The sequence below is a fragment of the Diorhabda carinulata genome, chromosome 3, assembly GCF_026250575.1.
Source record: "Diorhabda carinulata isolate Delta chromosome 3, icDioCari1.1, whole genome shotgun sequence".
Taxonomy (NCBI): Eukaryota; Metazoa; Arthropoda; class Insecta; order Coleoptera; family Chrysomelidae; genus Diorhabda; species Diorhabda carinulata.
Window position 1 is genome coordinate 8,916,385 of NC_079462.1, and position 18,869 is coordinate 8,935,253.

General features: G+C 29.9%; 2 protein-coding genes across 3 annotated transcripts in view; both read left to right on the forward strand.

Annotated features, from left to right (window-relative positions):
- The window catches only part of LOC130891415 (ecdysteroid-phosphate phosphatase), a 29,126-nt gene extending 21,812 nt beyond the window's left edge, over positions 1–7,314 (forward strand). For both annotated transcript variants that reach the window (XM_057796159.1, XM_057796160.1), the window contains one exon: positions 261–7,314. In XM_057796159.1, coding sequence (XP_057652142.1) covers positions 261–517 — 257 coding nt within the window. In that variant the 3' untranslated portion in view covers positions 518–7,314. The remainder of the gene's footprint in view (positions 1–260) is intronic.
- A 707-nt stretch (positions 7,315–8,021) lies between these two features.
- LOC130891714 (DNA-directed RNA polymerases I, II, and III subunit RPABC3) overlaps positions 8,022–18,869 on the forward strand; it is a 159,259-nt gene continuing 148,411 nt past the window's right edge. The window contains exon 1 of the mRNA XM_057796614.1: positions 8,022–8,166. Within this exon, the coding sequence (XP_057652597.1) occupies positions 8,094–8,166 (73 nt within the window). The 5' untranslated portion in view covers positions 8,022–8,093. The remainder of the gene's footprint in view (positions 8,167–18,869) is intronic.

Here is an 18,869-nt window from a genome sequence, read left to right on the forward strand (position 1 = left end):
CGTTGATTGAGTTTCGACGAGCGACGTGTGACTTGCTTCCTTGTGCCAAATCCGTTCGAACTCGAACCACACGGGCTCAAAACTTGAACGTAAAATTTTTCATTCACTCTCAGGCCGGAAGGGACAATTTGTAAACAATGCCCCAATTCAAAGAAAACAATCAAATTGTCTTCACATTCTGACTTTTTTATTCTTGGTTTATTTATTATTAATATTACAAATTACAATATTGTTTATATTCTCACAAATATATTTTTTAGGTGCTTTATCAGCTCATCCAAGCGGCAACATTCTCCTTGTTGGTCACTCAGCTACATTAGAAACCTGCTCCTATGAATTGATTGGTAGAAAACCGAAATCTAAAAATGATATGATTAAACTGATACAAAAAATACCATACTGCGCATTTATCGAAGTAACTAACATCAGCGGTGAATGGCAAATAGTAGAACCGCCAAGCTTGCCAGTAACTCATTCTAATAATCAACGGTTCGATTTTAAATTGATCTTAGAATAAATATCTCCCATCGTGTAACCATTATTTTAGAATATAGATTATAGTATATTTCATTTTAAAAAGATTGGGAATTTTCAAATAATTCAATCGTTATTTTATTTTACATTAAGCACTATATTAGTTCATAACTAAGAACCTTTTTGGTCCTAATTTAAATACTATTGTTGAGTGTAATGTTCAATTGTATTTTAGTTATTAGTAATTTAAGAAATTTCAATAATTATCATTAACAATTATTAATATCAATAATTCTTCAGCCCGCAAAGGCTAGATTTATATAAAAGCAGTGGATCAATTGTCTAAATAATATTTTTGAATTTTAAAGATTAATGCCAAAAACTGGGTAGTCGGAATTTCTGGAACAATTGATGATATTCATATTGAACACACTACCACTACAACAACACTCACATTTACACCTTCTGGTCCTTCCAGTTCGATAGCTCATATCCAGATCGAAAGACCAACCAGTGTGATTGTGAGTGTGGTGGTAAGAAGCTGTGAGCTTTTTCTATTCCTATTGTTGTTTATCAATTTGACAAATGTGACATCCACAGATAATAATAAATTCCATGTAATGTATTTTAATTTGTTTTGTTTGTTTCAAAATATATATTTTATTAGTTTTAAAATTATTAATCAGTATTTAACATTATTTATGAAAACTTCCCAATCTTTTATAGTTATTTTAATGTAACATGACTATTCAATCTATTGATTTGTGATCTAAAAGCATAAGAAATATGAACACAATGTTTAACTAGCTACCAATTCACTGCCATTGACATTTTCATAAATATTTATTTAGTTCATTCAAAGAAATTTATATGTGTTGATAGGTTTCACTATTTTTTATGTATAATTACCATTACATCATTTTCCCACTCCCTCATTATTGTATTAATGCATATTGCTTAGTGTGGCGCAAAAAACCGACTATTTTTTTTGAGTCTCTGATGAAAAAATGTTAGTTTTTGATATTTTAAGAACCCCCTCTCCAAAGGACAGCTCAAAAAAATTTTTAAGAGGTCGCTCCAAATTTTTTTAAATTTCGAAAATCGAATTTTTTTTTATTTTTTTTTCTAGTTACGGTATAATTTTATAGACAAAAAAAATAAGTTTCTGAAAGTTTCAGTTAAAAATTTTAATTTTGAAAGGTCGCTCATAATTTTTTTTAATTTATTAGTAAATGACTAGATTTTTTCGAGCGACCTTTTAATATTAAAATTCCGGCCATTTTTTTCCTTTATTTAGTACAATAATCTATAAAAATACACCACGAGATGAACTAAAAATCAAGGATAACAAAAAAACACAATTTTTTTCTAATTTTATAATTTTATTTAATCAACTACAACATTTTAACAGTATTTCAATGAACTTTGTTATTAATTCTGAAACTAAATTTTAAATTATAACCGATTTTAACTTTATTTAGATCGATATCATATATTATTTATATATTATTTATTCAAAGTCCGTATTAAATTCATTTTATTTGCATTGGAATATAACTTACGATTTTCTTCGACAACTTGTAATACTTTCTGCAGTTCATCGTCATTTTTTACAAATTGTAGATACTCCTGCATTAATGAAATACCACGCTCAGCTGTGTCATTAACTATATGTAATGTACGAACTATATTTAAACTCCTTAAGTAGGACTGATTCGAATTCCAGGTTGCAGGATGTGTTTCTTAGAACTGGTCACTCAAGTTTAAGGCTTCGAAGAAATACCGTGTATTTTGATTCACTCTCTTTTATTTGGATACGATTCAATGGCTGCTGTTCAGATTGTGTTTTTAAGGCTGAAACCATTTTAATCTTGATTTTAATTGAAATTAAAAAATTCCAATCCAATTAGTCACTAATGTACCATAAATGTCGTGAAAAACTTTTAAGCGCTGCTGAACCTAACTTTTGATTTTCTTTTAAATTGGACCAGATCTTTCAGTAATTGTAAATCAATTCTTGGGGCTATAGTCGGAATTTGGCATAGGAACCAGGCTTTCAGATAAATTTTAATTACAAATTCGTTAAACTCTTCAAGTTCTTCCAAGACTACTTTAGAAACTTTAAATTGACTCCGGAAAAGATATATTTTCAAACAATAAATTATTTTGGACATCCACCTAGCTCGATGATATGCCCCTGGCTTATTTATTGAAAAATTAGCAGGCTCACCAAGATAAATCTTGGATTCCAAACATTGTTGAATATTTTGAGCAGTTAATTTCAAACTGTCTGCAATTGTCAATTTATTTTCGTAGTGATGAAATAAGATAAAACTGAGTACTTCTCGACGAGAAGGAGCTCTAGCAATTTTCAATTCTTTATGGTATTCGCCAATTAACCATTCACCAGGGTTAGATGGTTTTGTTGATCTCAATTGTCGTTTAGAGCACATTTTTCGTCTACAAAAAAAATACATGAAGATCATAGTCAATAACCAAAATATAGAAATATTTCAGATAAAAATTCTAAATAAAACATTAAATGTTTATGAAACAATTAGATACATTGAACTTTATTGAGGTTAGGACAAAAGAATGACAGAAACGACATAAATAACAAAGGAACATACCTGTTTGTTGATCGAATATATCAAACATTGAAAAATCACGAACTGACGAATTAGTATTCTATAATTAACTGTTATTTATTTTGAGATTCTTTATTCGGAGTAAGAAGTAAACCGAAAGTCATGAAGTAATTGTTTACAAATAAGTTCTATATTCAAAAGTAAAGTGGAAAAAGCTCTGGCCTAATATGGTGTCAAAATAGTGAAATAATAATTTCGCTGCGTCGGTAATTAAAATTTCTGTCTCAATGAAATGAAACAGCGGTAATTTTAAATTATTTACTACAAAACTAATCATAATTAAACGAAATATTAAGAAAAAACAATTAAATGTAATGATACGTTTTACTTGTAAAATTATAAAATTAGAAAAAAATTGTGTGTTTTTTTTTGTTATCCTTGATTTTTAGTTCATCTCGTGGTGTATTTTTATAGATTATTGTACTAAATAAAGGAAAAAAAATGGCCGGAATTTTAATATTAAAAGGTCGCTCGAAAAAATCTAAAGTCATTTACTAATAAATTAAAAAAAATTATGAGCGACCTTTCAAAATTAAAATTTTTAACTGAAACTTCCAGAAACTTATTTTTTTTGTCTATAAAATTATACCGTAACAAGAAAAAAAATTAAAAAAAAATTCGTTTTTCGACGATTTTCGAAATATAAAAAAATTTGGAGCCACCTCTTAAAAATTTTTTTTGAGCTGTCCTTTGGAGAGGGCTCTTAAAATATCAAAAAATAACATTTTTTCATCCGAGACTCAAAAAAAATAGTCGGTTTTTTTGCGCCACCCTAATATTGATCTATAAATATACTTATTTGATTTGATCTAAGGGTCATATATATAATAAATGAGGAATATCCAAACGTTTTCCACTTTAATGTAGATGTATAATCGATGTCATAGAACCAAAACTTCTTTTGAATAAGCTGTCTAGAACCAAGTACATATAGTCAATGTAGGTATGATTTCATATAGAAGGCGTATATTCAAATGATGTTAGCAAGTTATTTGGTAGTAAACTCTAGAAATGTACAAAAGAATCTGGATTTCAAAATGCATATTTCAGGTACCAGATTTAAAATACTTTCGAGAATAGTATCTGAAATACTAGATACAAAATGAGTATTTAGAAAATATTTCTTAAGATGAAAATACTATTGTAAGATAACAAGGTATTATTTTAATGAATTTAAGCTTATTTTTGAAAATTGACATTAATGTTATTTGTGAATAAATCATGTGAATCGCTGAAATATGACAAGACGAAATATTATATTTTTAAGTAAAACTAGTTCTTCAAATATTTAATTGCTCATTTTTCTTCGATGAGGCCTTAGAATTATGTCCCCAAAAGAAAAGGGGCAGAACTCGGCAAACAGGTGTTATATTTGGAAATTTGTTTTATTGTAACTGTAATATTTGTAAGAATAGATAGAACTGTTGGTTCTGAATTACTGTCACTATTAGTCTGATTAAGTTTTCTTTTTTTTAAGTGATGTATTTTTAATTTTTTCATAATCTTGGTAAGATAGTGAAATAGATACATAACAAAATAGCCAAGTAATTAAAAAAATAATTATAGTTGCACAGTTTCTGAAAGGCAACGCCGCAATGAATAAATTCATTCATTATCTCGTATTCAGCCACCATCTAGAGTCGTCATTTATGGATGTTATGTTGAACTAATAATGACACATACAGTTTTACAAATTTATTTTAGAAATTTAAAATACTACTAAAAGTATTTTATCAGGAAAAGTATTTATGAAATACTAAGGTACCAAATACCATATATTTAAATGCAAGATATAAAATGAATTTTTAAAAAGTATTTTAGATACAAGATGGAAATATCTTGTATCTGTATTTCAGATACTTGTATCTCAAATAAGTCACATGTCTGGGTAAAGTTTAGCTAAATAAACCAGAGATAGGCTTAACATATTGACAAGAAAGGCCGGACTGATCTAAACTAACAAAAGATATATTTCACAGTATTAAAGGCTTTATACGAATGTTGGTAATAGTATTTTAAAATGTATGGCATTTGGCAATTAGACTCTGGTTAATTAATAAAATCTGCAGTGTTTTCATCCATTACTTTTTATAATTGATACAATGTAGATGATAGTTGTATATATGATTTGTTTTTCATTTTATCAAATCTGTCTTAACTCTTTCTATGCAGCTATATATACAACTTCTATATCTACATGAGATGGTTCAAAATTATGTATATAAATTTCTAGAGCTCATATGTAATAGTTACAATTCTGCAAGATACAAATTACTCTATATTCTTATGGGATGGGGCATGCAGCTATTTATCCTAATGTCTTGTAGTCCGCAAAATTTGAAGTCATTAATCAAAATCGTTTTGGGATATTTGAACAAATGAAGTTTTCAATTCGCTCTTTAAAGAGACGAATATCCCCTACTATAAATTTTTATACTGAAGTACATAAAGAAATGTATATGTGCTCTAAACTTTGGCCACGAAAGTTAGTTTTGGTTTATCACAAAAACTATTTGCTTTATTTATAGTACGTTCAAAATCCCACTCATTTCCATTTCACTAGATTGAGAAAAATGGAGTTACATTTTTAAAAAGTGACCAAATCTAGTACCAATTTCTTAACAAGTACTCTAAAAAAAATCCTCAGAACTGATTTTGGGAAATCCAATCTTCGTAATAAATGGCAATTTAAAAAATGTGACAGCACACACTGTCTTCACTTTAAACGAAATTAAATTATGTCAAATATTTCAAGATTTATTTATAACTAAAATATGCATAGAAGCAGTTTTGCATTCAAGCTCTGGATAGAGGCGGAACTGTACCTCATTTATTAGGATAAAGGCGTTTTTATCCACCACTGTCAACATGGTTGGGTTTATCCAAGACATGTGCAATACATGTATGGCAAGTTTATAGTTTGAAGTGAATTATTTATTTTATTATAATTAGTGTCAAATAACATGAGATCAAAAATTAAACAATTACTTTTACTTTTAGCCTTTAATTACAGAAGTAAAATAATAAAAAAAAAACATTTTGTCAGTTAGTTTTATAATGTAGATTAACAAAGTATCATAAAATAAAAAACTAAATGGATAGTCCTACTTCTTCTAGGTACTCGGATGCTTCAACATTTTCTTCAACTCCATTATTATTACTATTGTTCTCCAATACATTTTTATAATGAGCAAGGAGCCAATTACCATAATCATTTATCCAAACGTTCCCGAAATGTTTGCAAATTGAAAATTTGAAATTATACTTTAATCATAAAAAGCTTTTTTGTCAGGGATAGGAGCGGTTTTTACACATACTATAAATAAAGAACCATAAATAAAACATCCAAGTGTTGACTGATTAAAAAATCTATTTTTTTAATTATTTTGGACAGAGGCGCATTTGCACTTAGACCCCTAAATTATTAAGAATGACATATGATTTTACCCAAATTATTTTGAAACAAATTTCAATTTACTAATTTTCTAGATTTGAGATTATCAATGCAAAAAATCTCAATTCTGATGATTGAACATATCGCATTGAATATCCTTCATTCAGGAGAGGTCGCTCACACTGTCTTCTCCATTAACAAATTTCTTTGGCGGTTCATTTTTTTATTTGATATAATCCCAAATGAATTTCCAATCATGCATGTTATAAACACAATTCAATCAACAGAAACTTTGCTTCAATTTTTAAGAAAATATTAGCACAGTTGTAGTCTAAAACGAGGTTTAATACGAGGTACTGTTAAAACAATATTATTTGATAACTTAAAAAACAGCTTTCACTGTCAAACAAGGTCCATTTACTTGTCGTACAGTAAGTTATATAAATAAAGAATATCATGAGTGATTCCTTAATTTTGTCCAGGAGTTTATTAAAACATACGTCAGGCTGTAATTGTGAATGCGAGTGTATTCAGTATTAAACATTGTTCAAGAAAAATCTATTTGTCAAGCTTTAACAAATTTCATCCAATAAAAGTTGTATTTGAACTGTAATTTGAAGAATCAGACACAAATCAATTGAATTGAATTTTATTAGTGACAGTGTTCTAATTCAGAGTTTTGATGTATTAATTATTTCATATATATACATTAATTTTTATAGACTTTATTGATGTACAAATATTTTTGTAGTTTATGATATAACAAAATTTTTTTATTATTATATTTAATAGTAGCAACATGTGCTTAATTTCTCCATTAAATCATAAGCTCCATACAATTTTCCCACTTTTTATCTTGAATAATCAAAAGTGCAATCTATTTTTATTGAAACAGAATAATTAATTTCAAAATAAAAAAAATCTTGTTTTACTTTTTTTGTATTACTCAGTTTTTACTGGACAACATTTTTTATGCATCAACCACCAGGATTATTAGCGAGTAATTGAGGTTTAATACATTCGATCGTTACAATCTAGATTTTATTACTTAGTTTGCAGAAATTTTGCAAATCAAGTTTTGAATTTTTTTATTTATATTGAAAAATCGGCTGGAATTCATTTTCTGCGTAGTCGAGTCAGTTATCAATCCAATATAATGTATTACTTGGTCAGTATAGTTAATGAAAAGTTTCTAAAACACTAAAATATATTTAGAAAAAACCAACAAAATGTGTGTCCATAAAAGCAATATGCAATAAAGTTCATTGTAAATAGAGGCCATCTTTTAATATAGTAAAGAAGAAACCATTCTCAAATATTATTCAATTGTGTAGCTTGCATTAATATTTATAATTTAGACAAACTTGATTAAAAATAAGTGACAATACAATTTTTAAATTAAATAATAAAGGAACATCTTGTGAATATTAAAGAAATAAAATATATGAGAAATCCTTGTCGATAGAGGCCATCTTTTAATATAGTAAAGAAGAAGAAACCATTTTCAAATATTTTTCAATAGTGTAGTTTACAATAACATTCATAATTTAAACAATCTTGTGTAAAAATAAGTGACAATGGCCGGAGTTTTATTTGAAGATATATTCAATGTCAAAGATATTGATCCAGAGGGAAAGAAATTTGACAGAGGTAAGTGGTTATGAATATGATATATTTTATTTAAAAATTTTGAGGTTATGTTATTAAGGAAGGCTATTTAAAATATGTTAAAAGTGAATATTTTTCAAGTTCTACATATTAAAATAAAAATGAAGTAGTAGGTTAAACTCCTAACATTCCAAAACTCGTTCAAATCACACGTTTATCAATAACTCCACAAAAATTGAGTATTTATTCTTAGGAATGGCTTTATTTGCACATGAAACATAACTATGATTTTCTTGTTATAAATATATAAAATTAAACTTAACCAAATGAAGTATTTCATCCAATTAGCTTCAGACTTAAATTTCAAAAAACCTACTATTACGTTTTTTATCATTATACTTGAAATTGTGGGTTTTTCTAACTACAACAATATTTGGGGTTAGAAATACTAATTTTTAAGTTCCTCATGGTCCATATAGACTATAGCAGATTCCTTTTCCTCATACTTTATGACAAATCAACATAATTTACTAGATATTCAATCTATTTATGAAAAATTTCAATTGTATTTCCTACAACTAATTATTCAACAATAGAGTAGTGAAATAAGTTGATTTCACCAACTATGCAGTAACTCCCTTGAATTATTTCAGTAGAGATATGAGTTTTTACCAAAAATCTACATATATGTTGTGTTTAAACTCAAATTTATTGTACTGTCTATTCACCATATTCAAGTAAATGTTATTAAATATCTGATATAATAAATTTGCATATATGTATGTAGCTTATAAACAGTAGATCTGCTAGATTTTAGTGGCTCTTCACCCCCTCAAGCATATAGATATACATGTAATTTGACTTAATTGTTGTATACATTTTAAATATTACACCAGGATACCTTAGGGTTAATGATTAATTATGTTCATAAATTATAATACTATAAACTACCTTGTCAGTGGTACTTATGTTATATAACATTTGCTATATCCAGTGTTAATTTACCATACCCTAAGTTATGTTTATACGTAATTGAAGCAAAACATTAACTTGCTATTTTATAAGATTATAAGTGTCTAAGAGTTAATTAAATGATGCAGGTCAAATGAAATTGTAATCAACATATAAATGTTTCACTTCCTACTGTACTACTTGCTTCCTCATATTAGTTTGAAGAATGCCTTGTTTGATATATAATTATTGAACAATTTAACATAACTTATTTCTATCCCTTCGTTTTAAACAAATAGTTCCCTGAATTTTTTTTATAAGAAATTAACTGGAGTCATTAAATTCCGTCTCACATCAATCCTATGGGATCCAATTAACAGTATTCATTGGCTAAAGCATAATAATAGCGACACTCGATGCGCATGTTCCGTTCCCTATTTTTCATCTCTTTTCTTCTCCTTCTCTGTAAGTTTCGTCGATCGATCCAGCTGGATGTGATGGCGACGGTCAAGGTCATCAGGTCTAGGTCGCATGACGTTTCCTCTGCGCTTCCTAGGACCTAGGGCAGGGCGCGGTGTTGCCTGCATTTATAAATATTCAGAACCATTGTGGGACTAATATATTACCCAACCAGCTGTGCTGAATTTTATAATGTAGATATGATAGAGAGTGTATTGTAAATTAAAACAAATCATTACTAGCATAATAAATTTAACAGGATGTTTTATAAATGTGCACTATAAATCATATATTTATTTTAATATGACAATTTGTAGTAAAAGTTGAATATAATTCATGAGGCCAAGAAACTACAACTCTTCAATCAAATAAAAATTCCTATATTCGGCAAATTATCCTATGTAGTAGCAATATTATTTTACTGAGGCAAAAATTTAATTTTTTGAAATAATCCGAACCTAGTATTTTCCAATTTCAACTGTCATTAAAAGATCAAAAACCTTATAAAGAATTTGACAAATCTCAGTATATGTATTATGGATTAGGAAATTATTATAAGTAAACTAGTAAAATGTATATAATTTTATTTATAACTATCACATAATCTACGGCTTACTAAGAGAATATTGACAAATAATGACAGTTCTTACTTTTGTCAATTGAATAATATTGACAATTCGGTGGAGTAACATTATTCAATCGTCATATCAAAAGTTAAGTTATAGTGCATTATTTTGGTATAAGTAGTTTGTTCCAGGCTGCTATAGCGATGATGTTTATTTTTAAAAACATTAATTGTGCCATTTTGGGAATTTATATCTTGACTTATATCGTTCAAAATGGATACAAAGACTAGTACAAGGACATTTGATAAATTCGATAATTGAATAATGAATTTAAAAAAACAACTAATCTACGACAAAATGGCGGATGTGGGTAAACAATCGATTTTCTCGTATGTATCCGTGCTTCTTAGGTCTTATCCATTAGTGAGAATTGTTTTGTATTGTTTTTTGATTTAATGGGGCTGAGAGGATTCCATAGATACTTTTTAGATTTGTTTCAATGGAACTAATTCAACTAAAACTAAGTATTTTGCAGTTTTTTAAAGTCTATTTGAAGCAATTTACAAAATACAGAACATTTTTTTTGTGCTTAAATCACGGGAGTTTTCTGGACATCAGTTTCACTCCTGCGTTTATCAAACATGAGTTAGTACTTTTTGAGGTTGCAAAGTGATGATCCAGTGGCAGCTGAAAAGTACAAGGACAAATATAAAGCTTTAGGTGGAGTTAAACCATTTTTCATTAGATGAAAAGAGCTTTAGATAAAATTCCGCTCATTTCCCACAAGTTTCCAATACACTTTTCAGACTACATTTACCGCTTAACTACACTAAGCACATATAAAGCTACGTTTCCGGGAGGAAATTCCGTATTTCTTCAAGTAACAACTCTTTAACAAGCCATTTCCCAATAAAATTGTAATAATAAGGCCTTAAATTCAACAAATAACTTCACAAACTACACAGAAATTTACGTCACAAGCATTTCCCTCGACGGCCGTTTTTAAATGAGCATTGCACATTGCAAGGTTTTCTAAACCGCAAGTCCGGAGGCCATTGACCAGAAAAGCCAAAACTGTTACACTTGAGGAAATGAATGAATTTCTCATAGTAGCACCAAACAATCTATTTGTTCTGATGAAAATAAGTCATCAAAAACGACATTTTTAAATGTGCGTTTCATTAGTCGCTCACACAGGTTGAATTAAACAATAGTCACATGAGAACTTACCTCACGAACAAGGTAAATTCTATGAAAATTGAAAATATAGAAATTGACAACAAAGCTCTTACAGTCATTCTTATCACTACAAAAAGAACATTTGGATGGTTTATCATGTCAAGTGAATTTTACGCAATTAGTAGAAAATATATATAGTAGGCGACCACCTTGCACCGTCAGATACGTTACCTTACCAATTGGCACTATAACCCGGTGTGAGCCTTGGCCTCCTCTACAATTCATCTCCAAACTGGTCTGTTCCAACGTTCCACATCCTCTCATATCCATTGTTTATAAGTCTTCGTGAACACGATCAGTCCATATGATACGGGGACTGTCTTTATTTCTGATTCTTATTCAGATCATGACGAAATTCTTGCGTAGGAAAAAATTTGAAATTAAAAGAGAAAATGCAGCGCGACAATTTTTTCCCATGCAACCAGGAAAAATGTTTTACCAATGTCTCAAAAAGCTTGTTAAACTTTGATTTGAAAACGATCGGCGAAGATTGCGGCTTTCTTTTTATATGAATATTTGATAAATAAAGTCTAGGAGTCCTGAAAACAGGGAAAAAGACGGGAATTTCGCAGAGCCGGTAATTTCCGGTAATTTTGAGTGAGCCACCAGGAAAAGCAAGTTGGTGTTGGTATATCTTAAAAACCTTCCGACTGATCTCGAAAATCGCATCAGCCCATCAAAACAAGATGTTGAACGTCCCTCGTAACTGCACTCTTATCGTATCTATGGTTGCCTAGCTTGGAGCATGTTCCAATTTGTTCAAAGACATTCCTTCCAGACTAGGAATATTCTTTTCCATTACTGGTTGCTCCGAGCTGCCTCCGAAATTATTTTCAGTATTATGACTAGAAAACATACCCGTTTCTCGAGACATTTAGTCACTATATTCGAAAAAATCATATCTAAACACGAATCAGAAGTCATCATGTGAAAGTTTTAACCGTGGAAACTATCATAGGATGAACTAGCATTCTTTCTGTCCTTATCCGAAGAACTAGAGCCATTCCTTGAAAAAATTTAAAGTGAGTGGCATCTAACTCTATTTCTTTATTATTACCTGATTTCGGTTCTGAATAACTTAATGAGGCAGTCGTTGCAAGCGAAATTTTTCAAAACACTTCTATTTATGAATAGACATTTCCAAAAAAGATGTCAATGGAGCAGCTTTGAAAAAAATGCATTGGGGTGAAAGATGACGACTGCAGAAACAAGGATTGTAGAAACACTTTGTTATATGCGGTTTCCAAACTTTTGGAAAAATGCCCCTTAGCATTCAAATTAACTGAAGCAATAAATTTACTTTTTCCCAATTAGACAGGCAACGATCCAGAATAATCCGTGCCACTACTGATGTCTGAAGCATTTGACATTTTGTTGATTGCGAAAAGATGCGACGCCACTTCATTGGAAGAAGCAGACAGGGCTTTTAGTGATATTCTGACGAATCAGATCACTTTAAATAAGATGGTTTTTGGATAGAAATGATCGGAAACAGTAGTTTAAACAAGGTAGTCTAATAATTTCTCAAGCTAATGCGACAGCAGAGAGAGGACTTTCTGTTAATAAGGAGATTTTGGTTGAAAACAATAAAGAGAAAAATCCTTTTTGTTTTATTATACTTGTAAATTGGGAGAAAGACATCCAGAAAATGAACATTAGAAACCGATATGATATAGGATAGGACGAAATAAGAAGAAAATAAAAGTACTTCACAAAGAATAATGAATAATTGGATGAAAAACGACGCGAAAGGGGATAAGAGTAGAAAAGGACTGATTAAACTGAAACTGCACCTATTTTACATAAACTTGTTTATAATACTAAAGTCTTGTTTGTGTATGTATGTTTTATTGTTTGTTTAGTAATTAATGATAAATATTGTTTGAATTCAACGTTTAATGTATCTCAACATGAATAGCAAAATTATAAACAGTAGTTTTCAATTATATTTAATTACATTATTTCAACTAATTTTTATAATATTTTTCTGGCCAAGAATTAAATATCTCGCTCCTTTGGCAGAAATAGTGGATTCTAACCGTTGTAATTTTGGCCGATATATACAAACTATAATTAAGAAAACTATAAATACTCGTGTATGTTATATTAGTTGCCAAGTCCAAAATGGAATAAAACATTCAAAATCCAAAAATACGATGTTACATCAAGAGCTAAAAATAGTTTGTAGTTTAAAAATAATATTATGTTAACCATTACTAATCAAATTAAACTTCATATAGCTACAAAACAGTTTTTCACATTTAAATATGATTTACATACAATTTGCATGGACGTTCCTTATACTGACTGCAGCTGCCAATTCACCTTTCAATAAATCGGAGGATGAACCCAAATGTGAAGGTCAACAATAATTAGTTGTTTGTCAAAATTTGTGTAACTCATTATTTCTAACAGCAACACCAGGGGATTTTACGCCCAAAAAAGAGAAGATGTTCATACTTACAACCTTATACTTGAATAAAATGGTTCTTGTAGACTTATGCATAATTTTACAAGTGAAGTTCAAACCTCAAATGTTACTTTAAACCAGGGGTCTCCAAACTCCAGTAAGTTCCGAGGGCCAAAACCATATTATCATTGCAATAGCCGAAGAAATGTGCCCTGAAAAGGTAAATTTATTAAAAACTGTCATTAAGTCAGCAAACACTGTGGCTCGAAGGGTAGAAAACATCGCTGAAAATATATCCTCTCAACTGTTCGACAAAAATGGACATGTTGAGTGATTTGGCCTTGGATGAGTCAACGGATGTGTCAGATACTGCTCAGGTGTTGATTTATATTTGAGGAGTAGATAAAAGTTATGAAGTGCATTAAGAAATTCTTGATATGTATAGTATTCATGGTACAACTACTGGTACAGATATTTTTAAAGGCGTTGAAATGGCCATTAATCAAAAGAACCTTCAATGGAAAAACTTGAAATGTATTACAACTGATGGAGGCAAAAACATGAGTGGGAGAGATAAAGGATGGGTCGCTCTTGTGTCAAAGGCTGTAGAAAATGATGGTGGTTCAAAACCATTAGTCTTACATTGTATCATTCATCAACAGTCTTTGTGCGGAAAATGTTTGGATATGTCTAAAGTTCTGAAACCAGTCATATCAACTTTAAATTTTATCAGATCTTTTGGGCAGAATCACCGACAATTCCAACAATTTATTGAAGAGATTGGAGAAAATGACTTACCTTATCATACTGCCGTACGTTGGCTTAGTTGTGGGAAAGTCCTTCAGCGCTTTTTTGAACTTCGAGCAGTGATCGAAATTTTTTTGAATGAAAAGCATCGCCCTCTTACTGAATTACAAAACAACGCATGGCTGTGGCAGTTAGCATTCTATGTTGATTTGACAAAACATGTGAACGAACTGAATTTGAGATCGCAAAGAGAAAACCAGCATCTTCCTGATTTATACACTAATATCAAATCATTCCGGAAGAAATTGATACTGTTTCAATCACAACTACGGAGTAAATGTTTTTCACATTTTAAAACATGTGAAATATTCAGCCACACCACTGAGACTGAGTTTCCTATCGATTTTGCAATCGAAACTTTGAGTGCTTTGAAAATAAATTTTGATACTCGTTTCTCGGACTTTGATGCCATTGCGAATCAAATTAAGATTTTTCAGAATCCTTTTGATACTGACATTGAAACTCTAGCCCCAGAACTTCAAATGGAAATGATTGATCTACAGTGCAGTGATATAATTAACAACAAATATCAAAACTCATCTTTGTTGGAATTTTATAAAAGTCTTCCACTGACACAATTTGATAATTTGCATAAATTTCTCGTTTTCTGTTTTTGGTAGTACTTATTTGTGTGAGAGAATTAACTGATGAGCATCTTAAATCTCTTTTAATAATTGGTACAAGTAAAATTAGTCCACAACTACAAACTATTGTCAGTGGAAAATCTCAATTACATAAATCTCATAAGTATTTCATATGTCATTATGCTTGTTATAAGTTATGTTTTTATTTAAAATGTATAAAATGTTAGTTGGACTCATTTCAATAATTTGTTAGTTATTATATACTGAAGTTAAATTTTCTGCATATTATACAAGTCTTTACTACATACTACAATTCTGTGTTTCTTTATCCAACTTATCACAAAAACAATAAGCCTACAATAATGTTATGAGTAGTTAGCCCATGACCATATCAATGTAGATGTCATATTAATAATTATTCAACATAAAATTAGAAAACTTCAGTAAACTAAATTTAATTTGCTTTAAAAAATATGTTCTCTAAAAGGAGTTTTCAAGTATGCTAGCTCTCCGCGGGCCGGACAAAATCTGTCCGCGGGCCGGATGTGGCCCTCGGGCCGTAGTTTGGAGACCCCTGCTTTAAACCACAGATACCGTTCTTTTCGCGTTTTATGGATGGCGTTTCCCGACAAACTTCAATTTAAACGTTACCGACTGTCATTATTACATATAATTTTCTTATTCATTGTGGTTTTTTTCTGTATATTGAAATTTTATTTTATTTGTATATTTAGTTATTTTTTGTTTTTTTTAGTTTTTACAAGTTTTTGTCTACAAATTGTATCAATTTTTTTGTAATAAAGCATTTTTCTTTCTCTTTCTCTCTCTTTCGTGAAACGGAGGAACTCGACGATGATGATGAAGAAATTATCAATAATGTCGACGCGCTAAGCAAACAAAGTTGTTTCTCCTGGAGCAAGCAAGTGGTTATTTTTTAAATTTGTTTTGCTTCTGTCGAAAACATTTCTTTTTTTTCACTAGATTAGAAATTGCAAATTGTTCTTTGTTCATTTTTCTTTATACAACTTTCTTAATCAATTCAACATGAAAACAGTTATCAGAAAAAAATTAGCTACGTCCGCGCTAGTGTACCTGTAAAATATAGAGCAATCTTGTTCATTATTAGTTCAAAATAGTGTTCAAACCATAGCTTAATGTCCAATTTTACCCTAGATTGTAAAATTAATCAATCAATCAAAGTAAACTAGAATTTTCGTGTAGTTATTAGCAGTGTTGCCGCCGAGACAAAAGATACTCATTTCGCTTTATTTCGACGAGAGGAGAAAAGATCAGATGTCAGATGACATTGGGCTTCCACTATCGTCAACATTTATAATAAGGTGCTCAACTGGCAAATCAATGACAATGTCTATATTCCACATTTTGGTTTCAACTTTTCCTGGACATGTTGAATACACTTTTTCCACTTATCAGGTTTAATTCTCTGAATAGCTTCGTGAAAAATATTTTTAACGTCATTTGTCATTTTGTTTTTTGGCCGTTTTATCAATAATGTTTGAGTGAAATACTTATTTTTATACTCTTTGACAATTTCTAAAAACTATGCATTAACCATAGTTTCATCAAAATAAGTATTTTTAGAAGTAAGCCAATCTGGAATAGCTGCTTTCCTTGTTGCCATTGTTGGAATTTTCTCAATTTTCTCTGTGTGATACGAAGCATTGTCTAATATGATAACACAATTCTCTTCAAGTTTCGGTAGAGTTTTCGAAAACCAATTTTTCGAATTTCGTGATAATCTCCGGTTTTTTTTCGATTCAAATACCCATAAAGTATCTGGCAGAAAAACATCTTCACTACTGATGTGACAAATTATTAGTCTCTTTTTCCTAAAATTCAATTTTCTCTTTAAAACCAGGCACTTATACAACCAAACATAAAATGTGCTATTAATTTAAAATTTAAATAATTTAAAAAATCTCTTTACAAATAAGCTTTTATTTGAATGAAATTTTAGAGGATTCACAATATGGACTTAAAAATTGAAGAAGCTCAAATAACTTACAATTTTAGATATATAGAATTAGACAAGTGAGTTAGAAATTATAAATAAAGATGAGGACATTCATTTATCTTTTCTAGTTTTGGAGGTAGCCTTTGATCAAATAAGAAGAAAAGATATAGTACTATAAGTAGATGTCAGTCGAAATGAACACTAAATAAAAGTTTGTAAAAAATTTTTTTGAAATTTTACGTATCTGTTGAAATATTACCTATTTGATGGGTTTTTATACACGGTAGAAAGTCCATCCAAGAATGCTTGCCTTGAGGATTGTATGTAAGAGTCCACCAAAACCTTATCATTAGTATGTTCACTGTCCAGCGTTTACCCATGTTTCATCCAGGTGGTAAATTTTCCTAAGGTATTCTCGCCTTCACACAATTATTTCTGCTTTTTCTAATAATAAACTGTTCCTTCCTTGTTTTTTGTATTGGAATCCCCTTTCTTTTAATAAATTATAAAATGTTAACTACTTTCAGAACTTTATTCACTGTAGGTAATTCATTTTGAAAGAAAAAAGAAAAAAGTATCGAAATCATCAATTGAATTGTTAATTTTTTTTCTAGATGAATACTTTTTTGGGTCGGCCACTGAATGATTATCTCTGTACTCACGAACCATTCGGTAGACAATTGAAGAAGATACTTCCGAAATATTTGCCGTTTTGGAAATAACGTCATTAACAGTCTTGTCATAATTTTCTTGTATTTCATTTTTATTTATATTCACAATCATTTGTTTTTCTCTAGCGTTAAAATGAAGCTTTTAAACTCTTTTCTTACTTTTCAACAACTTCATCAGCTGTATCCGTGTCAGACATGTTTGAGAAAATTACGCAACAGATAAAAATAAACGATCTCACTGCAGTGCGATAATACTATGCAGAATGCTGTCCCTGAACTACACCTGATCTAGCGATTTTTGCAGCACTTCCCACGCAGTTTTTTATTTGTGGTATATTATGGTGCCTCTGATGTGGCCAAATTACGATGCGGCGCACTGCTTCGTCCGGGGTGTTCACGTGATGATCATGCACTGATCATTGTTTTGGTTCACTATTTCTCTTCGATAAATAGACGTTAGTAAGATTGTGCTGCTATGGTATAAAAATATGTGAACACTGCATTTCTCCAGAGATCAGAGAATCGAAGAGGTTATTGAATGACGGGCAAGGGCACCGAATTTATATCCATTGAATTTTTTTCTTTGGGGCTATTTGAAGTCTATTTATAAGGATTTACTAGATCGAATCAGGATTCAAAATTCGCCAAGATCATTTTTTGGCAGTTGAAAAAGTAATAAGTGAAAGTATTAATTCAAAATAAAATGTCTGAAAGCGTCGGTTTTGTTATTTAATAGTCATAACTCTTATATACTTTTTGATGATACATAGTAAAACTAAAATGCTCTTATAACCGAGAGGAAATATTGGATTAACTTTATATTAAAACTTGGCAACACTTTTGTAATGTTTCCACTATCTGTGACGATAACGGTTACCACCCCAAATTATTGATAAATTCTCCATTCGGCTTGTCAGTAAAATAAATTTTATTTGTGGAAAAGTAGGTCACGATTATTCTATATTATCGTTAATTATTTTGTCAATAAATGGTTATATATTGTTCATATTTATTTATTGACAATATCATACTCCATAAAGAAGTTTTTATTGTTCTTTAAACAAAACAATGTCTTCTTTCATA